Raw genomic sequence first — 26376 nt, 5'->3', positions numbered from 1 at the left:
ATATATGCCATGAAATTACTCAGCACAGAGTTTTGGAATTCAATTTACCTCCCATCAGCCACCTGCTATTCATAGCAATTAAATAGGGTTTCTGTACATAGAGCTTCATCACTGTATAATGAAAAGGTCTACAACTTTCTATCCCCACCCCACCATTTTCAGGCTTCCGGCTTTCTGTCAAGTGAATGGAACGTTCTTGCTTACATCCAAGGGCTCGGCGTGATGTATTTAGCTCATAGAGAATCATCTAGGTTGGATGCAACTGTAACAAACCCTCAGCCTTTGAAAGAATAGGTCAAGACTACTGGTCCAATTAAGCCACACCGCTATGTCTTAGCCCTTTTTTAGGACCAGGCCAATTTTCCGTTTTATTCCTTCCCACTTTCCAAATGCCAAAACTTCTGTTCAGCCTGATAAGGGCTTGTTTTTTGCAGGACAAGTTACATTTTGTAATGGAACCTCTTACTTTCCCATATCTTGTATTAAGAAAAGGGGGAAAAAAAATAATCCAATTACAGCATGTTTTCTGGGGTTTCATTTTTATTGCGTTCACCATGTCTAAAAAATGACAAACTTATTCTTCAGGTCAGTATGATGACGGCATTACCAAAGTTAGGCTACTTTCACACCTGCGTTCGGTGCGGATCCGTCTGGTATCTGCACAGACAGATCCGCACACCGATAATGCAAACGCTTGTATCCGTTCATAACGGATCTGTTTGCATTATTAATATTAAAAAAAGTCCAAGTCAAAACGGATCCGTCTTGACTTACATTGAAAGTCAATGGGGGACGGATCTGTTTTCAATTGCACCATATTGTGTCAGTGAAAAACGGATCCGTCCCCATTTACTTACATTGTAAGTCAGGACAGATCCGTTTGGCTCCGCATCGTCAGGCGAACACCAAAACGCTGCAAGCTGCGTTTTAGTGACCGCCTAAAAAAAAACGTAACAGAGACTAAACGGATCCTTATCCATTCAGAATGCATTGGGGCTGATACGTTTTGGGCCACTGACACGGATCTCACAAGCGGACCCAGAAACGCCAGTGTGAAAGTAGCCTTATATAGTTTTTATTATGTTTTACTACTGTTGACACTCATAACTATTTTCAGATTTCCGTCTCATGAGCCCGCTCTATACAGTTCAAACGACTTTGATACGGAACGGTTTGCAACCTCTGGACATGAACAAGAAAATCCCTATTCACTGACAGCAATCACAGATCACTAATGCAAAAAAAAAAAAAAAAAGGTTACTCAGTGTCACACTTGTAAACTGGAAAATAGATATGAACCAGATCTCTACTTTACCCTTTGAATTATTTTATTCATTTTTATTTTTCACGCACTTGTCATTCGCTACCAAACATCTAATCTCTCGTACACGCAAGGTCTGTAAATGGACAGTTTGCTAATATTCAGAGAGCGGTTTACAGGAGGAGGATGTAGATTCCACTGTCCCCGACCCAGATATTAAAAAGAAATGAAGGTTGAAAACAAACCAGACACCACAGAATAAATAATCATACAAATTAAAACCGTAAATAAACAAAAAAAAACAAGTAGTAACAATGAAATTCATGACTTTCCCTTCCAACCGGCAGCTGCCTCTTTAAAACAAAACACAGCACGTATGATCCCTGTAATCCCGTCATGGAACGGTCGTCATCAGATCCCACTGGCCGGTGTGACAGTGACTGGCTGCAGAGTGTAGCTGGGGGGGTTCTCACAGTGCAGAGAATGGAGCATTAAAAAAGAATTTAAGAAAAGAAAAAAAAAAGGACCCCCTTCTCCCCAGTGCACAGCGATGGGGTGGGGGGCAGGGACTCAAAGCTTGGTCCAGTACCCTCAAAACAAAACATCTCCCTCTTAACGAAATATAAAAGGAGGGAAAATAAAAAGGACAAAACAAATACTTCGGCTGGCTCTGCCAACGTGCCACTATCATATGTAAGAAATCCTAGGCCCGCAGAATTTCCCCGGCATCTATACCAGTCCCATGCAGAAGATTCTGTGTGGCGATCAAGTCAAGATTGGCAGATACCTGAGAATAGTTTGTGGGTCCCCCCCTCCCCCCCCATTTTCCCCTCGAGCCAAGAAGCAGCATAATCCTCATAATTTCCCAGACTTCATGTAGGACGGGATGGAACCGCGCTGTGTCAGACCCTCAAAGCGTTTGTAGGTGTAGTTTAGAAAAACCCAGTCCTTGGATTTGTAGTCTGATTCTGTTGTTGTGTTCGGCACTGTAAAAAATAAAAGAAAAAAAACCTTTAAAATTGTGTGCGGGCAAACGACAGGCAGAGCGCACGCTCAGGCAGGCAAACAAAAGTGTAGCTCTGGGGGGGGGGGGGGGGGGGGGAAGGTCCTCACAGTGCAGAGAATGGTGCATTAAAAAATAAAAATAAAAAAGGACCCCCTTCTCCCTAGTGCACGGCGATGGGGTGGGGGCAGGGACTCAAAGCTTGTTCCAGTACCCTCAAAAACAAAACATCTCCTTCTTAACGAAATATAAAAAGGTAGGAAAATAAAAGGACAAACAAAATACTTCAGCTGGCTCTGCCAACGTGCCACTATCATGTGTAAGAAATCCTAGGCCCACAGAATTTCCCTGCATCTATACCAGTCCCATGTATTATGTGCATTGACTACTATAATGTATATACGGTATACTATGGAGAGCAAGGCTGTCAACTTATCACAGGAAGATACTGTAAATCCCGGTATAATCTTAGGTTTAATGGGAGAGGCAAGGTTACTGGAAAGCCTTGCAGCTTGATGGAGACATAAATAAAAGGTGCAGTGTAGATACTGGGAGTTGGTACGTCAGACAATACAGGACGTTTACAAGGTACAAATACCCTCTGAACCTAAAGTGTGTGTGTTAGGATATGTCTCTGAACTGGACACAGTTCAGGTACATAAAATAGCTATAGGTAGAATGTTATATGTTGCTAGAAAGTTAATAGCCCTACACTGGATACAGACAGCGCCGCCAATCCTAGGCGAATTCCTAAGTGCGGTTGACACGATGCTGAGTTATGAACGGATGGTGTACCAGAAGCGTGGATGCCCAGCGAAATTTGGAAAATTATGGGATTTATGGCTGTCGTTTCGACGTCTGAATGGAAATGTTTAAAAATGTGCCTTTGTACAGGGTGGGAGGGAGGGGGGGGGGGGGGATCGGTTGGGTACTTAATTACTACACATAGGCTGATATCCTTTTTGTTATTTGACTTATGGACAGTATATTTTTATGTCATCCTTGTTTGCAATGTGTTAAAACGTGTATCTACACTGTAAAATGTTTAATAAAAAAGATCTGATTAAAAAAAAAAAAAAAAAGGTGCAGTGTAAACTGACTGTGAGGAATGTAGAATTATTGTTTAATGTCAGCCATGATCTCATTCCAGCCATCTGCTGTCTGATAGCAGAGGTAGTGAACTCCACAGGGGTTCTGGCTTCAAGGAGGCCACATGCGTACAAATTCACACCTCAACCAGCCAGCATGGAGGCCAGCAAATCCTACAGGAAAACCTCTCTGTAGCAGGTCTCAGCCCTTGCCCATAACTATCATACCCCCTCAGACATCATGGAATTATGAATCGCCTGTCCATCACAGGCATAAACCAGATATATATTTGTGACCCTGTGGCCAAGAAAAAAAAAGCCCCTGGTCATAGGTTGGTAATAGGAGGCCAGGGAGAGGAGATATGTAGATATCCCCACAGAAACCTAATAACGGTACCATGTTTGGACTCTACCTGTAGCTGGAACCCAGGCGGATCCGTTGGTCCCAGAACCATCTCCCTGTGACCTTCTGGTCTGGAGCCATGAGCCCTAATGGGTTTTGTGGGTCCTTGGCTGCCAGCACCAGAAGAGGAGAAGTGGACTCCTCCCAGAGGCAGGGAGGGGAGGGGCCGGCTACAGGTCAAAAGGCCCATGCAAGCCAGCGAGCGGGTCTTTTTCTGAAGGGGGGGTCACGCTGCATCACGTGTTTGGAAGTGACCGGGAAACGGCTGAAATGACTGCCTCCCAGGTGACGATGGCCAAGGATTACAGTAACCATTATTAATGAACCCAAAGGACTCCTATACCTGGTAAACTGACTTATTTGCTCTGTTTAACCCTGTTTGTACCACGCCATCTGTAACCTCAGACCACTGTATATATTCTTTGTGTGTATAGTGTTATTTCTAGTGAGCCCTTAAAGGGACACTGACAGGCCAAATCAGCATATATAGTTAGATATATGACATTACAGGTCTTATACAGTCTTTTAAAAGCATATAAGTATCCCCCCTGTCCACCTTATAAAGAGCGAAATATAAAGTTTTATAACCTGCTTGTCCGGTCACTAATCTGCCCAAGGGGCGGCGTTTCATGTGAAAATGCGCCCAGCCAGCCTTCCCAACTGCCGTTCTGAAGCCCCGCCCAGCTCATCAATATTCACTTCGCTGGGCGGCGGCTAGAACGCTCCCCAGTCCCGATCCTGCGCATGGGCAATTCAATTGTCCGGGCATCGTTCATGCCCAATCTTCTGCGCCTGCGCCCCGCCGTGGTTAGATCGCGCCTGCGTACACACACAGCCTGCCTGCGTCTTCGAGGCAGCTGCAGCCTCAGCCATGCACTGTTCAGAGCAGCGCTTCAGAGCGCTGCTCACTCACATCGTCAAAGGGGTTATAGACAATTGAATTGCCCATGCGCAGGATCGGGACTGGGGAGAGTTCTAGCCGCCGCCCAGCGAAGTGAATATTGATGAGCTGGGCGGGGCTTCAGAACGGCAGTTGGGAAGGCTGGCTGGGCGCATTTTCACATGAAACGCCGCCCCTTGGGCAGATTAGTGACCGGACAAGCAGGTTATAAAACTTTATATTTTGCTCTTTATAAGGTGGACAGGGGGGATACTTATATGCTTTTAAAAGACTGTATAAGACCTGTAATGTCATATATCTAACTATATATGCTGATTTGGCCTGTCAGTGTCCCTTTAAGGCGATTAAATAATTTAATCTTGTGCTGTCTGGTATCTCGATCACAAATTCCCACGTCCATGTTTCGGCCTAGTAATACGCTACCGCGGGTTGGTTTCTTACTCTATATAATCCCGTTAGCGGACCGGGCTTATATCAAACGAGAAGCTGGTGGCAGATTACCCGGGCTGAGGAAGCGCTGTTTCACTGGGGCAGTGAAAAGGCTCTCCCAGCTTGTTGTCTCTCTGTGCCCGCGTGGACAGGAGGAGTCTGTGAAAACTGTACCAAGACTGACCTTACCCGCTCCTCAGGGACGACGTAACGTCATGCCTTGGTAACCAGTGACTATACCGTATCTCGCTGGCCCTACACATTTGACGTCAGTCGGTGTACGGTATTTGTCACAGACACTTACAAGATAGAATTGACAGGTCCTCTGCCATCTGGAATTATACGTAAAAATCAATCATTCAGCTACAGTATATCAATCCTTTAATAGTACCAATTAATACATGATATCTCTAAAAAAAAAGGATGTATAAAAGAAGACCTGATATTTTCAAAAATATTTTTAAAAAAAATTTTGGAGCTGACTTGCTCCTTCAGTGGTCCTGTATCACTATATCCTGAACCACTGAAGCAGCAAGTCAGCTCCGAAACGAGTTTGGTTAATAACAATCCCAGATATCCTAAGAGGACAAAGATCCCCACAGAATATATATAATATAATATAATATAATATACCTAAAAGAAGCAAACGCAAACCTACAGCGCACAAGATCATTGATCAGCAACACACGAGCCGGGTTGAGAAGGGCGAGTCACCACGTGGGACGCCGAATCAAGCCAGCTGCACGGAGACCAGCCGATGCATGGGGAGTCTTTGCCTCAGCCAGGAGAATACCACGTGTAGGAGACGCTGTGAGAGGCACAGCGAGCTCCGGAGATCAAAAAAAATACCAGAGTGGTAATAGAAATGTAGCTACAAGATGTCTATTATAAATAGATGCCAATTGAGTCTTGGGGTACCTAGTATGAACTATTAACCATTCATTCAATGATCTATATATGAACTACCTATTAATCATCTATTTAATGGTCTATATATGGATTGTGACCTACATTAAGGAGGACTCATCACTTCTGGTTATTTTTATTTTTGATCCATAGTGCGGAATAATAAGTCATGAATGATCAACTATCTTTTGATTTCCATGGACTTACATTAACTATCATTAATAATGATTATCCATTTATAAGACCATCTATTTATATAAACTAAGGAGGACTTTACTTATGAACAATCATGAACTAATAATTTCTTATTTTTTCCATTTTTATATTCATTTTTTAAAATATCAGGTCTTCTTATACATCCTTTTTTTTTTATTTAAGTGTTTTTAATATATTTGAAAGATATCATGTATTATTGGTACTATTAAAAGGATTGATATACACCACTGAAAGTCAATGGAGGACGGATCCGTTTTCTATTGTGCCAGATTGTGTCAGTGAAAACGGATCTGTCCTCATTGACTTACATTGTGTGCCTGGACGGATCCGTTTGGCTCAGTTTCGTCAGACGGACACCAAAAGGCTACAAGCAGCGTTTTGGTGTCCGTCTCCAGAGCGGAATGGAGGCGGAACGGAGACAAACTGATGCATTCTGAATGGAAAAGGATCCGATCAGAATGCATTAGGGCAAAACTGATCCGTTTTGGACCGCTTGTGAGAGCCCTGAACGGATCACACAAACGGAAACCAAAACGCCAGTGTGAAAGTAGCCCAATTCCAGATGGTAGAGTGCCTGTCAATTCTATCTTATTCTCAACTAGCTATACTGGCAGTGGGTGAGCCACAGACAGTGCACCTGAATCCAGGGATCAAGAAGGGTGAGCCACTATATTATTAATATGTAAACTAACACTTACCTGGCTGTAAGATATCCGATTCGGGGAATTCATCGAAGTTGGACGTGTCATCAATGCTTTTTATCTCAATGGTGATCGCTGCAGGTCTCTCCCTGAAAAGGAACGTTACATAAATGGTTCACTGAGAAATTTCATGGACAGCGATTCTCCTATACATTTCATCATAATGCAGCCCCCTGAGAATGAGGACCTCACATGCAGGGGAAAGTTAATTACCAGGCCCATACAAGTCAATGGGGCCCATTCACACACCCGTGTTTTTAAAGGATCTGTGTCTAAGCCACGAAACTCGCAGCAGGTCCTACTCTGGTCCATTTTTGCAGATCAGAATAGCTATTTCTATTGACGGGGGTGAAGAAAAAAAAAGAATGCACACGACAGCTATACATTTTGAAAAACTGGACACGCCTGTGTAAATAAGCTTTTTGTACAATACAATGTTTTGTATGACTATTCCTAAGTATTACGTTAAAATAAAAGACCTAAAAGTTTACAAAAAAAAGTCCTTGCCCCACCAAAATAAATAACATACTTTAAGTTAAAATGGTAAAAAATAATTGGCATTAAAAAAAACAAAAAAACAAAAAAAACACTATCAAACTGTCCCACAAAAAAATTAAATAAAATCCTCATATGACTAAGGGTTCATTCAAATGTCAGTAAGCAGTCCGCACAAATGCGGATCAATTTTTTTTTGCAGATTAGATGCTGACCCATTTACTTCTATGGGGCCCTTTTCTTCCATTCCACTGCTCCGCAAAACAAATAAAACGTGTCCTATACTTGAGTGAAAATCAGGACATGGCTCTGAAGTCTTTGGGTACGCAAAAATACGGAATGCAATGCTTAACTGTCCTCAAAATCGGATTCGCATTTTTGCAGACAGCATACGGCCATCTGAATGAGCCCTATAGGTCCCTTTACATGGGACAATTTAGTAGGCGACTGCAAGGAAGGAGGCGTTCCTATCCGGCAAGTGCCTGCTCATCAGTGAGGGAAACGATCACCTCCGTAGTATTATACAAAAGTAAAAACTTAATAACCCTATAGTTATTACTGGGTGGTAATAGGGGATTAAATATTCCAGAACAAGAATATGCACAGAAGTCTGGAGCAGATCTTGAGTACATGAGTGCATCTCGTCAGAAGAAAGGAGACAAACTTTCCAGGCCAAGTTCCTGAGTATTAGCAGTTCAGATCTTCATACCTGATGTGCCCCAAGTCCACACCTTCAAAGAATGGATGGCTTTTAATTTCCTCTACTCCACTTGCGCCAATTCTGTTTTCAGCATCATTGCAAAACCTGTTTTTAGAGATGACCCGGGTCAGTCCATTTACAGTCTAAACATACACACACTCAGCGGAATGCCCTAGATGCCGGTCGGATGGCGATACACTGCTTCACATGTTCTGGGATTGTGATGTTTAGCAACTTTACTGGCAGGAAGTGCTTGACTATGGAGACTTATTTGACCACTCCAAAAATTTTTAAAAAATAGATTAAAAAAAATGATGCCACCCGTTTTTATTTTTTTGCGGATCCATTGTAACAATGCCTAAAACAGACAAGAATAGGACATGTTCTATTTTTTTTTACCGAACAGACATACTGATGCGGACAGAAATGAATGGGTCGGTTGCCTTTCCGCAAAAAAAACTGAACGGACACGGAAACAAACAACGTTCGTGTGCATGTAGCCTAAGGCTACATGCAGACGAACATATTTTGTTTCTGTGCCCGTTCAGGTTTTTTTGCGGATAGGATGCGGACCCATTCTTGTCCGTTTTAGGCATTGTTACATTTGGATTTAGGCATACGGGTGTCATCCTTTTTTTTTTTGCGGATCCGCAATTTGCAGTCCGCAAAACACATACGGTCGTGTGCTTATAGCCTTAATGTGGCTCTTCGCTCACAATTTAACCTATGCAGAAAAAATTATTCTATTTAACTGAAAGAACCCAGAATGATCCACTAAATCTGCTTAGATCTGGGAAGTCAACAAAATGCCTCCACTGTGTAAGCCCACCTATATGTCTCGTGGATGCCCTGACAAATTTGATAAGATCTGGAGTGCTTGGTTGGTGAGCCCTGCCACTGCCTCAGAGTCTTCAGCTTCCTAAGCCTTCTTTGAAAAAATTCTTAGGGTCCATTCACATTTTGCGGAACGGAATTGCGGACCCATTCATTTCTATGGGGCCACACGATGTGCTGCCCGGGTCCGCAATTCCGTTCCCGAAAAAAAATAGAGCAATTGCGGACAAGATTATGCATTTTCTATTAAGTGCCGGCGATGTGCCGTCTGCAAAATGCGGAATGCACATTGCCGGTGTCCGTGTTTTGCAGATCCGTGGATCCGCAAAACACACACGGACATGTGAATGGACCCTTAGCTTTTCATTTTTTTTTTTTATTACTTCTTCTGGGCAGTTCCCCTCCCCATCTCCTCTCTTTCTGTTTCCCCTTTTCCATGATTACCTCTTGAGGCTTTTGTTTAAGTTCCTTATCCTTTTTTGTTTAATACTGTGTATGGCAAGGGGACTCTATGCTGGACTTGTAGGTTAACTGATGCATATTATATAGTTGGCACCCATGACTATGTTCTGTTTTTCTGTTAACAAGTTTGCTAAATTGTGAACATTTCTTTGTTACTGTCTTACAAACTTTATTGAATAAACAGCTCTTAAAAAAAACAAACACTAATAGCAGGGCTAATGTGATACCATCAATGCCCAACTGGTGGGGTTATGACAGCTGGGCCAACAGTTAGGCATAAACATGGCAATGTGTTGGCAGTGGTGCGCCCCCGACAGAAATATATAGTTACGTTATATTAAAGATATTGGTTGGGCCATAGTGCTTTGTTACACAGCCATCAGATACCCTCCAATTAGACAATCATGGGATGTCTACAGAATCTCAATCATATGACCCAGTGTCACAGACCTGAGAATTAAGTCTTTGGACTTTTCAGATATTGGCACCTCTGGAGGAAACACGAGCGTCTCTTTCCAAGTCATCACTTTCCGATATGTCTCTTGGGGGGTTTCCGAGCAGAACGGAGGATATCCTGTGAGATGCAAAACAAAGCAATAAGTACACAGCTTATTGTGTCCCAATTAACGTTAGCCCTGCAGTCTGACATAATGATGAATACATTCTAATCAGAGCCAGAGTTCGACATTACAATGACATTTCCCAGCGACGTCAGATCTATGGAGGGCTTGGGTGGCCTTGAACTTTTCACGTTTGTAGTGTCTCACAGCGGCCGTACCTATTAGCATCTCATACATGATGACTCCTAGCGACCACCAATCACACAGCTTATTGTATCCCGTCTGCATGAAGACCTCAGGGGCAATGTAGTCAGGGGTCCCGACAGTAGAATATGCCTACGCACAAACAAAACAATCATGTAAAATGCAGGGATGCACAGAGAATATCAAACCATAAAAGCTTCACCCTCATAGAAGTTTAAGGGTCCATTCACACATCCGTAATAATGGGTCCGCATCCATTCAGAATGGATGCGGAGAGCACACTATGTGCTCTCCGCATTTCCGGAGTGCGCCGCTGATCTTCCGTTCCGCGGCTCCGGAAAAAAAAATAGAACATGTTCTATTCTTGTCTGGAATTGCGGAATAGCCATTTCTATGGGGGTGCCGGCCGGGTGTATTGCGGATCCGCAATGCACTACGGACGTGTGAATGGACCCTAAAGGGGTTTTTCCAGGACTTACCAATTGATGACCTATATCAATATCAGGTCGGGTAGAGTGGTGGTGGGGCTGGATTTCAACTATCTGGTGTATGGACGCTATTTTCACTAGTTGCAGCGCCAGAACTAAGCACCAAAACTACACAGCTCCATACACTGTGGTTGTACTTGGTTAATGCAGCGCAGCCTCCGTTCAATAGAATTTGACTTTCTGGATAACTGGACAAAATATGAAATGGATAGAGAAAGCTGGGAATAAAATCCTACCACAACAAAAGGAATTCATCGACGGCTCTCCTTGCCCAGTTATCTGCTGCAGGTATCATTATATTTCTTATCTTCACTGGACAATTAGATTTTTGGTTGGTGGATTGCAATACATTTTCCTTTAATCCAGCAGTCCAGTAATTCAGAGAGCGCACACCACTCAATTTTGGTAAATCATTTTGAGAAAATGGGTAATCAAATAATACAAAGGGATCCAATCACAATCCGATTAAAAGGCATTCCCATCTTATAAAGTGGTGGCATATTGGGGGTTGTCCAACCTTAGGCTTAGGTAGCAGCTCCGTTTTTCTGATACACAGCCGCTAATACACTGCATAGACAGTTATTTTAAAGGGAATCTGTCAGCAGTTTTGACCATGCTAAACAGATGTCAGCACTAGGTAGGGGCTAGTGAGAGAACAACATGGGGGTTGTCCAACCTTTGGGGTCCCAAATGATCCCGATACTGATTTGGCACTGCATGCCCTTCTAAGTTTTCCCTGCACAGCGGTGCCCTGGTCATGTAGGCTATGTAGGAAAACTGCAGCCTGCCCCAATAAAAGAACCTCGTTCCAATCATGGTACATAACGTGCAGTGTAGTCCCTTAAAAGAGTCCTGACGGTAAAGAAGATCAGAACTACCTACCAGCTGCCTCCGATTCCTTTTCCAGGTTTCTGCCTTCCTCTTTGAGTTCATATTCTGAAATGCTGAAAACAGAAATAAGTTGTATAAGTTTGGAGGAATGGTAAAGTGAAGATCAAAATTCTGTGCAAATTTCAGAATGTATCTTTGTAGCGGTAGCAGCTCCGTTTTTCTGATACACAGCCGCTAATACACTGCATAGACAGTTATTTTAAAGGGAATCTGTCAGCAGTTTTGACCACGCTAAACAGATGTCAGCACTAGGTAGGGGCTAGTGAGAGAACAACAAACTTATCTTTTGTGGAGCTTTTATTATCAGGAGTAGTGAACTTTTATCCGGCCAGGTTCTGCTCTTTCGGTGCACTGGAGGTGGAGCTTCATTCTGAACTTTTCTCTGTATTGAGCTGCTCCACAGCCCCTTCCCTTTGCAGTGAGTTACATCTGTTGTGGTCTCCTGGTTGGTCACACAGAGAGCACTTCACATTGAAGCTCTACCTCCAGTGCACCTAAAGAGCAGAACTTGGCAAAATATAACTTCATATTCCAACACTGACGATAAAACCCTAGAAAATATATGTTTGTACTGTTCTCTCCCGGCCCCTAGTTAGCACTGTCAACAGTTTAGCAAGATCAAGACTGCTGACAGATGCCCTTTACAACTGACTGACAGCAATCAAAGAACAAGTTCAAGATAACAATGAAGCTTTACTCACCCTCCCAGACTCCTCACGGCTGCCGTTCTGATTTGGCTCCAGTTGCCACGGCTCTGCACATACTGTCTCGGACCGACATGGCAGAAATGTTATGTAAGGCCTGTGCAGCCTATCTCTGGCCAAGGCGGGTCACCGCTAGAGCTGGTGAGTAGCTGAGTCTAGAGCCAGTGATTAGCAGAGTCAGCCTCTGCTACCATATCTTGCATGTCGAGCTGGGACAGGATGTGCAGAGCGGTGGTGATCTGAGAAAATTGAAGCTGCAGTTGCCAGGAGTGGGGAGAGGTGAGTAAAGATTCTTTTTTATTCTCAACAGGTTTTAGCTCATTTTTTTTTTATTCTCCCTGGAAAATCTCTAGTGCCAGAAAAACAAGGGGAGCTCCAACCTGTACAGAGATATAGGTCACAGAATGGGTGACCTATACGACTCTAGCGTGACACATCCAGTACTTACTAAAATCACTGGGCGGATTGTGGGTGAGATTCCTGTAGAATTCTGTCCGATGAGCTTTTTTGAGCCCTGTGCAAAGACCAAAATCTGAGAGCTTGACATGACCCTGCAGTAACAGAAGAGGTGGATATCGTCGTCATCATCACTCCACTGAATGACATGTATACAGTATGTGACATGTAGCACTTTATAAATCTGACTGGAATTATCATCTTTGTTAAATGGGCATCCTACAGTCAACATCTCCCCAACCTGAAGCGGTGAATAACAGAAAGCAGTAGATTGTAACCAACTGCACAAACAGCGGACAGAAGAAGACTTTAAAAGTTTTTAGGCGCCGGGTCCCCTTAAGGCCCCTTTCACACGGGCGAGAATTCCGCGCGGATGCGATGCGTGAGTTGAACGCATTGCACCCGCACTGAAGCCTGACCCATTCATTTCTATGGGGCTGTACACATCACTTGTGCCTTGCAGAATATAGAACATGCTGCGATTTTTACGCAACGCAGGCCCCATAGAAGTGAATGGGGCTTCGTGAAAAATCGCAAGCAAGTGCGGATGCGGTGCGATTTTCACGCACGGTTGCTAGGTGACGATCGGGATGGTGATGTATCATGTGATGAACGCAGTGACGTCATCAAAGGTCCTATTTCTCACAGTTAAAGACAAAAGAGATGCCGGCTGCGCGAACAAGTGGATTAAGGTGAGTTACATTTTTTTTATTATTTTTTTAACCCCTCCAGCCCTATTGTACTATACATTCTGTATTCAGAATGCTATTATTTTCCCTTATAACCATGTTATAAGGGGAAATAATACAATCTACACTACAACTAACCCAAACCTGAACTTCTGTAAAGAAGTTCGGGTCTGGGTACCACAGTCGTTTTTTTATCACGCGCGTGCAAAACACATTGCACCCGTGCGATAAAAACTGAACATCGGAACGCAATCGCAGTCAAAACTGACTGCAATTGCGTTCCTACTCGTGCGGGTTTGCCGCAATGCCCCGGACCTAATCCGGACACGCCCGTGTGAAAGAGGCCTAAGACATGTGAAAAGTCATCCAGAGCATAACTAGTCTGTGTAGACTCTATAACTCACTTTGGCATCTAGTAAAAGGTTGTCTGGCTTGATGTCTCGGTGGATAAAGCCCAGCTGGTGAATCGCATCAATGGCCAATACAGTTTCTGCTATATAGAACTGCGTCTCCTCTTCTGACAGCGTGTCTTTCTTCATGAGCAAGGTCATCATGTCACCTACACAAATGACAGCAAGAGACATATTAGCTGAGGGCCTAAAACATAGGAGGGGCAATAAGTTTTCCTTGCAACAAATGACTGTAATGTTCCAGTAGTAAATATGACACTTCCCAGCATGCAAATCACCAGAGCAAGCTCTGTGCAGACAAACGTAGTAATTACAGAACTGTAAATGCAGCTCTGGAGTATAATACAGGATGTAACTGAGGATCAGTACAGGATAAGTAATGTAGAGCCAGGTCCATAAATATTGGGACATCTACACAATTCTAACATTTGTGGCTCTATACACCACCACAATGGATTTGAAATTAAACAAACTAGATGTGCTTTAACTGCAGACTGTCAGCTTTAATTTGAGGGTATTTACATCCAAATCAGGTGAACGGTGTAGGAATTACAACAGTTTGCATATGTGCCTCCCACTTGTTAAGGGGCCAAAAGTAATGGGACAATTGGCTTCTCAGCTGTTCCATGGCCAGGTGTGTGTTATTCCCTCATTATCCCAATTACAATGAGCAGATAAAAGGTCCAGAGTTTATTTCAAGTGTGCTATTTGCATTTGGAATCTGTTGCTGTCAACTCTCAAGATGAGATCCAAAGAGCTGTCACTATCAGTGAAGCAAGCCATCATTAGGCTGAAAAAACACAACAAACCCATCAGAGAGATAGCAAAAACATTAGGCGTGGCCAAAACAACTGTTTGGAACATTCTTAAAAAAGAAGGAAAGGATCGGTGAGCTCAGCAACACCAAAAGACTCGGAAGAATACGGAAAACAACTGTGGTGGATGACCAAAGAATTATTTCCCTGGTGAAGAAAACACCCTTCACAACAGTTGGCCAGATCAAGAACACTCTCCAGGAGGTAGGTGTATGTGTGTCAAAGTCAACAATCAAGAGAAGACTTCACCAGAGTGAATACAGAGGGTTCACCACAAAATGTAAACCATTGGTGAGCCTCAAAAACAGGAAGGCCAGATTAGAGTTTGCCAAACGACATCTAAAAAAGCCTTCACAGTCCTAGAACAACATCCTATGGACAGATGAGACCAAGATCAACTTGTACCAGAGTGACGGGAAGAGAAGAGTATGGAGAAGGAAAGGAACTGCTCATGATCCTAAGCATACCACCTCATCAGTGAAGCATGGTGGTGGTAGTGTCATGGCGTGGGCATGTATGGCTGCCAATGGAACTGGTTCTCTTGTATTTATTGATGATGTGACTGCTGACAAAAGCAGCAGGATGAATTCTGAAGTGTTTCGGGCAATATTATCTGCTCATATTCAGCCAAATGCTTCAGAACTCATTGGATGGCGCTTCACAGTGCAGATGGACAATGACCCAAAGCATACTGCAAAAGCAACCAAAGAGTTTTTTAAAGTAAAGAAGTGGAATGTTATGCAATGGCCAAGTCAATCACCTGACCTGAATCCGATTGAGCATGCATTTCACTTGCTGAAGACAAAACTGAAGGGAAAATGCCCCAAGAACAAGCAGGAACTGAAGACAGTTGCAGTAGAGGCCTGGCAGAGCATCACCAGGGATGGAACCCAGCGTCTGGTCTCTTCAGGTTGTAATTGACTGCAAAGGATTTGCAACCAAGTATTAAAAAGTGAAAGTTTGATTTAGGATTATTATTCTGTCCCATTACTTTTGGTCCCTTAACAAGTGGGAGGCACATATGCAAACTGTTGTAATTCCTACACCGTTCACCTGATTTGGATGTAAATGCCCTCAAATTAAAGCTGACAGTCTGCAGTTAAAGCACATTGTGTTAGTTTCATTTCAAATCCATTGTGGTGGTGTATAGAGCCAACAATTTTAGAATTGTGTCGATGTCCCAATATTTATGGACCCAACTATGTACACAGTGACTCCACCAGCAGAATAGTGAGTGCAGTTCTGGAGTATAATACAGGATGTAACTCAGGATAAGTAATTTATGCACACAGCGACTATACCAGCAGAATAGTGAGTGCAGCTCCGGATCAGTACAGGATAAGTAATGTAATGTACCGTATATACGTAGTAACGGTATGTAGATTAAAGTTAATTAAACTGGAAACCTATTTATGGTGTTACCTCCAGGTAAGAACTCCATGATCAGATACAAGTTCCTTTTGTCCTGGAAGCTGTAGAACATTTTCACCACCCAGGCCCCATCTGCTTCTACCAATATATCTCGCTCGGCACGGATGTGCGCCACCTACATAAAGGGGGGTATAAAGAATGCCATGATAATGATTTCAGACAAATCCTGGACAAACAGATGAGAGTGACCAAGCAAACCCCCCTCTCATGAATTAACTGTACCCCTCACCTGTTCTTTTTCCAACATGTCTGCTTTCCTGAGGATTTTCATTGCATAGATATGTCCAGTGTCCTTTTTCTGAACAAGACGCACCTAAAATAGAAAAAAAAACATTTTTTTCCTCATGCACTCACATTTTTAGGCATAGTATATTAAGTCATTAGCCATCTATTGAATAGACAGGCTACACTCTCGTTAATGGGCATACCTCTCCAAACGCTCCCCTCCCGATGACCTTCAGCGACTCAAAATCGTCCAAGCCCAGCCTGGTCCTCTTCAGACGCAGAAATTCTGTTTCCTTTCGCGCATGCTGTGACCGCCTGAGTCTTTTCTATTGGAATGAAACAATGTATTAGTGGATGGCACAATTCTCTGTGCTAACACTAGAGGTCGCTACTCATCAGCTTCATCATTCACCTCATCATCTGCCAGTCCCTCCTCTTCCATGGCAATTTCTAACTTCTTTTGCCTGTTTTAGGAAGAAAATTGCAAATTACATTAACTCATTAATGACCAGAGATTTTCGGTCCAAAATGACCAGGCGCTTTCTTGCGACTTTGACCATGTGGTGCAAAATACAGATACCAGCCGTAAGCATCCCGCTGGGAGGGAGATGAGAAAAAACAGCAATACTGCCACTGCGTTTTACCTTATTAATTTTACGGCGTTCATTTTTCAGTATAAATAACATAATATCTTTATTCTCTGGGTCAGTACGATTACAGTGATATCAAATACATATATTTTTTTTTTTACGTTTTACAACTTTTTTGCAATAAAACCCCCTTTTTGTTTTTGCATTGCCACTTCCCAAGACCCAGAACTTTTTTATTTTTCATTACATGGAGTTGTGTGAGGGCTTGATTTTTGGGGGACTTGTATTTTTCATTGGTATAATTTTGGAGTAAATGGCGCTTTTTGATCGCTTGTTATTAAGTTTTTTCGGTGGCAACTAAGAATAAATTAGTAATTCTGTCTTTTAAAATGCAATCAATCCCTATAGTGCATTGCATTTTAATGGCAATGCTATTCTGACATTGATGCGTGCTGTCTGCATTTTCCACAGACAGCACATGTACCCATTGACTTGAATGTGTCTGTTCACCAGAGGTTGCACTACATTATTTCCAGAAGAGTAAAAATACTGCTCTTAACAATTTTGAGGAGTATTTTTAGCCGAGGAGGAGTAGAAATTTTGCTGTAATTCACATAGATAATGCATAGGTCCACATAACATTATGAGGCTGATATTTCTGCAGGGAAACCTTTGCTAGTCTCCCATGCAGAAATAAATGTAGACAATTTATCCAACATCATACACTAAACATAAGACCACTGCTGCCATACACAGCACCCACCTGACACTGCTATATACATATTCGATACACAGCTCTACCACATGCCCATTACACAGATAGTTTACTATATACACATTGCACACACAGCTCTGCTACATGTCCATTACACACACAGAACTACTGTGTGCACATTACACACAGAAAATTGTATAATAGACTGGTTACACTGACATAGCCCTGCTTTATACACCCCTTTCATACATAAGGTACCTCTGCATTCTCCACCAGCACAGTCCTGTGTTCCCTTACTCCTCCCACACACATTGCTGATCACATGACTGTGACATCACCACAGGTCCTTTAACCACAATGTAGTGTTTAGTCCAGACTCTCCTGGTGAGATGTTCGTGAGGGGCGGGGCTTCATGTGTGCTGGACCTGGCAGCTTCTGATACAGCGCTCCTGACTAGAAAAAGACCATGCGTAAAAATACGCATGAGTCTTTTTCCAGGGAGTAAAATGGCCTGAACAGGCGTCTATGACGCTTGTACAGGTGTTATTGCGACCTCTGCTGTTCACACATCAGTATTTATTTTACCGACCTTGCAGATCAGCACTAGTTTGATCCGTGATGCGGACCAAACACGTCTATTGACGTCTATGGTTCCATGAAAATCACGGACACAACACGGATGGCATCCCTGGTGCATCCGTTTTTTACAATAGACATATAAGAGATGCTCTTGAAAATAATTTTTAGCCGCGCAACGTCCGTGGATTACAGATGACGGAGACTAAAAACACGCGGACCATCCACGGATCCTTCAGAGACATTTCACGGATTAAATAAGGATTCTTTTTTCACTTACATAATACTGACCCAGAACTGTAAATGAGGCCTAAGTGTGGAAACTGTGGAACTGGACTCTACAGATACTAGTCTGCTGCCACAATATGTACAGCGAAGAGAATAAAGAGGCACAGTAGTTATAAATTGCTCCTGTCTTCTCCTTGGGCATGTCTGACCATCACTGGGCCTGCTCCTGCTAGATACTAAAGCAGCATGTGATCCTAAACATGTTAATACTCACGTGTAGTATAAATATGGTCGTGCCAGTTATTGCGCAGGTACCCAGACCCCCACAGTCCAGACCCTTAGGGTACCTGCACACAAGTGCATATTTTCAAACAGAAATTCTGCAAAGATTTCAATGTGGATTTCTCTGCATTTCTGCCACAAAATCTGAATGTTTAACTTGCAAATTTTGTTGCTGATCTGCCGCAGATCTCACCCTTCATTGAACATTTAGTGTTAAACACTATATTCACCAAGCAACTGCTTTTTATGCAATTATCTAGTATCTCAGTATAAGTTCATCTAGATATAACAACATGGGGCACTCGAACTGTTGTGAAACTACAATTCCCAGCATGCACTGACAGTCTCCACCACTGATGCAAAACTACCACCCGCCATGCCAGCTGAAGGCTGATCCTTCGATGAACAACCAGTATCATGAATAGACCCACCCCCAGGAATTGCTCTTTACACAGAGCAAGTGGTTCTTCAGCTGTCAAAACGACGGACACCTTGCTTCTTTTAAGGCAGCTGTTGTAAAACTACTGCTGGGAGTTATAGTTTTCCAACAGGTTGAGGGATGCTGAGCCTTTTCACACGCACATACATGTAAGTGGGGCATTACATCACTCTGCGTGGTGGTACCTGGTCTCTCGCTCCTCATGCTGTAGGATCAGGTTGCTGTAGAAGGTTTCCAGAGTCAGCTTGGCCACAGTCACTCTCTCTCGGGTGTGGTTACTCATGGGGAAGGCTGTGGCGTTGCCGGCCGTCACTGCCATAATAATGAGTACTGAAAAAAAATTATAATAATTGGGGTTAGACAAAAAAAAAAAAAAAACATTCACTGAAACTGGAAATGTACCGTGAGCACCAAGCAGCTCACTCCAGGTGCCCACAGGGATGGTCGAGACTGGCACCGTCACACCCAAACACATATTTAACAGAAAACATACACTAGGGGGCTGGGGACCTCAGTCCAAGTAACATAGGGCGTCGGAAATCCCGGTGACTTCACACTGCACTCGTTTATGGATTTCAGAGGAGAATTACATAAACGTGGCTGCTTTTTTCCAAACCAGCGCGTGTGTGAATAGAGCTCAGCTGCAGTACCAGACACGACCCATGGATAAGTGTGGCGCTGTTTTTTGGAAGATAGCTGCTATGTTTTTCTAACCCTGTAAAACCCAGTCCCTTCACTATACAACAGAGTAAAATTCCTTTAAAGAGGTTGTTCACTCCTGGAGGCCTCTTAGGTAGACGCGTCATGTCACTGGGTCACGTCAGGCATGGGAGACACATCACCACTGAAGTCACATGACCCACGTCAAAATGGATGTTGACATGGGAAGACCTGAGAGCTGCAGCAGCCTGGAGAGAACGGGGGAGCTGGAACCCAGCAGTGGGGATCAGGTGGTAGGATTCCCTCTTCAGGTCTGGCCAGGAAAGAACAACGGCTTTAGGGCGTAATTCACGTTTTACCAGTGACTTCCAGCACTTCCGGATTTTTTTTGTGATTCCGAGGTTGCTGTGTGATCACTGGTCGCACAACAGGTGTTGCAGCCAAAATTGCCAAAACGAGGGGCAGGTCAGAAACACAGAACAGAAGCAAATCTTTTCATTATACCTTATCCATGTGCAGGCTCCACTCCTGGTTCTGGCTCACAATCACTGATGGATATCACTGATCAAACAATGACGTGTGAACTGGGCCTAAATCGGCACTTGTCTCCCGCACAGGAGAGCAAATACCACGTGGAATTTCACAAGACTAGAAGTGGATGAAGAAGGAACCATGGGACAGCTGCAGATTAGGGGGCTCTCTACAAGCGAGTTCCAATAATCTAGAATACCTGATAATTTAGCAACCATAAGGTCCACTTACTGCTGTATGCTTCACTATATAGCAGTTTTGTGCTGGATTATAAGAGTACAAGGATGTTGGAGTTCTACAGGAAAAATAATGCAAATATGTTCTGTACTTTGCCATGAACTTTGTACCTTATGTATCAAAAAGCGGGAAATCCGCAGCATAAATTGAAATGTGGCAGGCTTCATATCCGCACCACAAGCCAATTCTCGTATATATTGTTCACAGCATATGGCCTCATGCACACGGCCGTGTTCCGCAGCCGAGAGCGGTCCGTGGTTCCTTCTGACAGCAGGAGCGCACAGCGTCATTGGTTGCTATGATGCCATGCGCTTCATGCCGCCGCTGCTGTACAGTGATACACTCATATGATCTATACGAGTGTATCACTGTACAGCAGCATGAAGCGAACGGCGTCATAGCAACCAATGACGCTGTGCGCTCCTGCTGTCAGAAGGAATCCCGGCCGGGTTACCACGGACCGCTCTCGGCCGCGAAACACGGCCGTGTGCATGAGGCCTATGGATGAGATTTCTAAAGTTTCACTGAACTTTGAAAAAATTTGATCAGCGGGGGTCTGAGGAGGATAAGGAGGGCGTGCAGGACACATGCTGAATAGAGAGTCTGAGCCCACCTCAATTCCGTCCTCTACAGCGAGGAAAGAGAGCCCTATGTGAGCACTCTTTATGCTCGTTCTAGCGACTGGTGGGAGCCTCACCACTTAGACCCCAATGATGTAAACCTTTGACACACAAAAAGTTCAGCGACACCATAAAATGTCAGTTTTGCTGGTACTGTACAATCCTGCAGATTTGACACATGAAAACCCGCAGCATCAATCCACGTACCCTAAAGGGTTATCGCCTTCTTATAAGTAATACATATTGTCAATGTCTTACATGGGGTTCTTCGGGCTTTTAATATTGATGACATATCCTCAAGATAGGTCATCGATATCAGAATGGCGGGGGTGCTGGGTGTCGGACCCCCACCAATCAGCTGCATGAAGGTAAGGAGCGCGGAACGTGCGTGTGCCGTCTCTCTTCCTACTCGCTGCTGCTACGTCTATGGCGAGCAGGAAGAGAGACAGGAGAGGGCAAGCACACACAGAGCGCCCTATCCAGCCGGAGGATAGGTCATCAATATTAAAAGCCCGGAGAACCCCTTTAACCCCTTAACGCAAAACGCTGTGCATGTATGGCGGGGGAAGCTGTGAGCTGCGCCCGCCCAGCAGTCCCTGATAGCTGGGCCCCTACTGTATCTGGTGGATTAACCCCTTCTATGCCGCGGTCAGCGCTGACCGCGACATAGAAGGGGTTTGCTGCGGGTGAGGGAGCCAATCGGGTCCCCGCGCTGCTGTGGCGGGGACCAGATGTGTGACAAGGCAGCCTGATGCCGTGCAGAGGCTGCCCAATGTGTTGCACGGCATCGGGACCTGCCTTCTACGGGTGCCCAGGAGATCCAGCCTCAGGCTTGGTCTCCTAGGCAACCTGTTAGTGTATTACTCTGTGTAATAGATGTATTGTAATGCATTGCAAAAGGGATCAAACCCCCAAAAATTTAAGTACCAGAATAAAAAAAACTATAGCTCTCAGAACATGCAGACATTAAAACATAATTTTTTTGTTTCAAAACTGCTATTATTGTGTTAAAGTGAAATAAATAAAAAAAGACATATTAGGTATTGCCGCGTCCATAACAACCTCCTCTATAAAAATATCACATGACCTAACCACCGTAAACAAAAAAAAAAGGGGCCAAAAAAGCCTTTTTTTTTCACCTAACATCACAGTGCAAGTGCAACACCAAGCGATCAGAAAGGCGTATGCCCCCCAAAATAGTACCAATCAAACCGTCACCTCAACCCGCAAAAAATGAGACCCTAAGACAATCGGTCAAAAAATGAAAAAGCTATGGCTCCGTAACAATCTGCTCTATAAAAATGTCACATGACCTAAACCCTCAGATGAACGCTGTAAAAATAAATAAATTAAAACTGTGCTAAAACAACCAATTTTTTGTTCACCTTGTCCCATAAAGTGTAATAATGAATGATCAAAAAAATCATATGTACCCAAAAATGGTACCAATAAAAAAAGTCAACTCTTCCTGCAATAAAAGGAGCCCCTGCACAAGTCGATCGGCAGAAAAAAATAAATATGGCGTTCAGATTTTTTTTTTAAAAAATGCTTTATTTATTAAAACTGAAACAAGCAAAGAAATTAGACATATTTGATATCATTGCATCCGTAACAACCTGCTCTATAAAAATAGCACAATCTACCTTGTGGTTACCTTGCCTAAAAAAAAAACGTAATATAGAGCAATTAAAAATCATATGCATCTCAAAATAGTACCAATAAAACTGGCACCTTGTCCCCTAGTTTCCAAAATTGGGTCACTTTTTGGGAGTTTCTACTGTAAGGGTTCATCAGGGGGGCTTCAAATGGGACATGGCCTTCCAAAAACCATATGGCGCTCCTTTTCTTCTGCGCCCTGCCTTGTGCCCTTACATCAGTTTACGACCATATGCGGGGTGTTTATGTAAACCGCAGAACCAGGGTAATAAACGATAAGTTTTGTTTGGCTGTTAACCCTTGATGTGTTGAAAAATAAAATGGATTAAAATGGCAAATCTGCCAAAAAAGTGAAATTTTGAAATTTCATCTACATTTTCCATTAATTCTTGTGGAACACCTAAAGGGTTAACAGTTTGTAAAATAAGTTTTGAGTAACTTGGGGGGTGTAGTTTCTAAAATGGGGTCATTTATGGGTGGTTTCTATTATGTAAGCCCCACAAAGTGACTTCAGACCTCAACTGGCCCTTAAAAAGTGGGTTTTGGAAATTTTCTTAAAACTTTTAAGAATTTCTTCTAAAATTCTAAGCCTTCTAATGTTTCAAAAAAAATCAAATGACATTTACATTATGATGACAACATAAAGTAGACATATGGGGAATGTTAATTAATATTTTATGAGGTATCACTTTCTGTTTTAAAAGCAGAGAAATTGAAATTTTGAAAATTGCTAATTTTTCTATTTTTTTTGTAAATTTGGGATTTTTTCATAAATAAAAGGTGAAATATATTGACTCAAATGTATGACTATCATGAAGTACAATGTGTCACGAAAAAATCTCTGAATGGCTTGGATAAGTAAAAGCGTTCCAAAGTTATCACCACATACAGTGACATGTCAGATTTGAAAAAAATCAGTCTGGTCCTTAAGATGAAAAATGGCCCGGTCCTTAAGGGGTTAAAAGGAACCATAAACCTGCAGGCATTAAACAACAATTTGTCTTCTGTTATCAGCTATTCCAGAATGACTGGCACCTGAAAGCCTTCTAGTGGCATGTGATACTTTACATTGCTTTGCACTTGGGCTTTGTACTTCTGGGTGCGGTGATGCCCATCTAGAGAAGTGAAATTCGGTTAGGAAGGAAGCACCTGTCACTGCTCAGAGCTCGGGTGAGGCTCTTACACCTCGGTGCAGTATGTGACATGTCCCTGTAACCTTCATGTCGCAGGCAAGAGGCACCCGCTGTACAATATATATCTGAATTTCACCCAAAATGCTCCAGTGAATGGAAGTTGTCAAAAGTTTTAATTCAGACTTTTCTTAGGTTCTGGGAAAGCTGGACGGCAAACAATACGTCCTGCCCACTACGGGAGCTATCATCAAGCTTTCCTAGACTCATAGGGAGAGATTCGTCCCTGCCTAAGTGAAGTGACCGGATTAGGCTACTTTTCACACTCGCGTTCTGAACGGATCCGTTTGTATTATCTTTAACATAGTCAAGACGTCTTGAACACCACTGAGAGTCAATGGAGGACGGATCAGTTTTCTATTGTGCCAGTGAAAACTGATCTGTCCCCATTGACTTACATTGTGTGCCAGGACGGATCCGTTTGGCTCAGTTTCATCAGACGGACACCAAAAACGCTGCAAGCAGCGTTTTGGTCTCCAAAGCAGAATGAAGACTAAACTGATGCATTCTGAGCGGATAATTTCCATTCAGAATGCAAACTGATCTGTTTTGGACGGCTTGTGAGAGCCCTGAACGGATCTCACAAACGGAAAGCCAGTGTGAAAGTAGCCTTACTTACCCAACTTTCCCAGAATCTGGCTCGTTATGCAAAACCAGGACGACTAGTCATTTATTAACATGGAAAGGCTGGGTAACCATTAGTCACCCATGTTTCCCAGACTCCTAAAGGACAAATCTGTCCCCATATGTAAGCATAGGCCCCGATTTATTAACGCCGGCGTGTGCTACTTTGGTCTTTATAGGACCTGTGTCCTCATAAGGGCTGTTTCACACGAGCGGATGCCGTGCGTGTCATCCGCTGCGTGAAAGACAGACAAGCTCCGCTCTGTGCCTCTCTGTGATCTTTTTACTATAAAATCTCAGTGAGATAAAGTTGTCCCCGTGATTTTGTAGTAAAGAGATCACAGAGAGGCACGGAGCATTATCAGTCATGTTACTGCTCCATGTCTCTGCTGTTCAGTGCGGGGCCTGGCATTCTTTCACGCAGCGGATGACAAGCACGGCATCCGCTCGTGTGAAACAGCCCTAAATGTCATGCCTCCTCCGGCAGTCCGCATACCAGTCAGATTTACAGCAGCTTGGAGCCTCCCTTACACCAGTTTGTGGCATAAATAATGATGAACTTGCTGGGGCTGATGGCCCCACCCTTGCCACGCAATCTTTTCAGAAACTGGTGAGGACAGCATAAAAATGGCAGCTGCGTCTTAAAAATTTGTAATTGCAATTGGTTGGCTTTTTGAAACCAAAAAAAGTTGTGGAGGGAATGATAATTCCTCCATAGTTTCTTTTCCACAGACAGACCTGCCATCCAGTAGCTGGTGTCAACCCCTGCAAATGCCGCAATGGTGGCCATATTGGTAGCCACTAGCCACTCAACTTTCCTAGAAGTATACACAACATGGCAAGAAACAGGATGAGAAAAATAAATGCAGCTAAAAGCCACTGAACTTTTTTCACACGTCAGTGAATCGCAGACACGTGCTGTCCACGATCTCCACGGACAGCACACGCACCCACTGACTTTAATGTGTGTACTCACACATTTTTTTATTTTTTTTTCAAACATTTATTTGAGAAAAATAACAGGACATGAAGCATTTACAAATAGTGGTCCGTAGGACCTATCACATACATATTGCGTGAGGGAGTAATCCCCTCGAATGTATCAAATAAAAGTTAATTACATTTCGGCATTGTATTGTCCAGTCAAAATGATGGTGTATGTTCAAATCAAAATCAGGTTAGCAACCAAATAAGCTCTCCACACATCATGGGGCCATGTTGACACCAAGAAAGCATGCCCTATATTTGTCCGTGATTACGGATCCCTCACACACATTATAGTCTATGGGTCAGTGAAGACCATGGACACAACCGTGCCATCCGTATTTGGTCAGTGGTTTTCACAGATCGTTGCTTGGAGATTCTCTGGAAACCAATTTTCAGCCTGACAGTGGCTGTGGAATACAGATGACTGTGTGCCTTCCGCAATTTGCAGAACGCATTGTAGAAATGCCTATTCTTGTCCGCAAAAGAGACAAGAATAGGACATGTTATATTTTTTTTGCAGGGCCACGGAACGGAGCAACGGATGAGGACAGAACACGGAGTGCTGTCCGCATCTTTTGCGGCCCCATTGAAGTGAATGGGTCCGCACCCGAGCCGCAAAAACTGCAGCTCGGATGCGGACCAAAACAACGGCCGTGTGCATGAGGCCTAATGAGCATCTTCACGTATGAACCATCTTGTCACAGAAGTCAACACAGACGTGAAAGAGGCTTTATGGGGTGAAAAGAGTGCACTACGCCAATGTGGCAGA

General features: G+C 43.4%; 1 protein-coding gene across 1 annotated transcript in view; it reads right to left on the bottom strand.

Moving 5' to 3' along the window:
• Nucleotides 1-986: 986 nt before the first annotated feature.
• Nucleotides 987-26376, bottom strand: part of STK38L (serine/threonine kinase 38 like) — a 36337-nt gene continuing 10947 nt past the window's right edge. The window contains exons 2-14 of the mRNA XM_040435712.1: nt 19288-19432; nt 16685-16736; nt 16476-16598; nt 16277-16360; nt 16039-16162; nt 13796-13950; nt 12695-12797; nt 11534-11595; nt 10178-10295; nt 9850-9973; nt 8113-8208; nt 6906-6997; nt 987-2247 (exon numbers count right to left, since the gene is read on the bottom strand). Coding sequence (XP_040291646.1) covers nt 2117-2247; nt 6906-6997; nt 8113-8208; nt 9850-9973; nt 10178-10295; nt 11534-11595; nt 12695-12797; nt 13796-13950; nt 16039-16162; nt 16277-16360; nt 16476-16598; nt 16685-16736; nt 19288-19421 — 1398 coding nt within the window. The 5' untranslated portion in view covers nt 19422-19432 and the 3' untranslated portion in view covers nt 987-2116. The remainder of the gene's footprint in view (nt 2248-6905; nt 6998-8112; nt 8209-9849; nt 9974-10177; nt 10296-11533; nt 11596-12694; nt 12798-13795; nt 13951-16038; nt 16163-16276; nt 16361-16475; nt 16599-16684; nt 16737-19287; nt 19433-26376) is intronic.

Source organism: Bufo bufo, chromosome 1, assembly GCF_905171765.1.
Source record: "Bufo bufo chromosome 1, aBufBuf1.1, whole genome shotgun sequence".
In the NCBI taxonomy this organism is placed as follows: domain Eukaryota; kingdom Metazoa; phylum Chordata; class Amphibia; order Anura; family Bufonidae; genus Bufo; species Bufo bufo.
The sequence above is the reverse complement of the archived record's forward strand: the minus strand, read 5'-3'. Positions and strand labels throughout refer to the sequence as shown.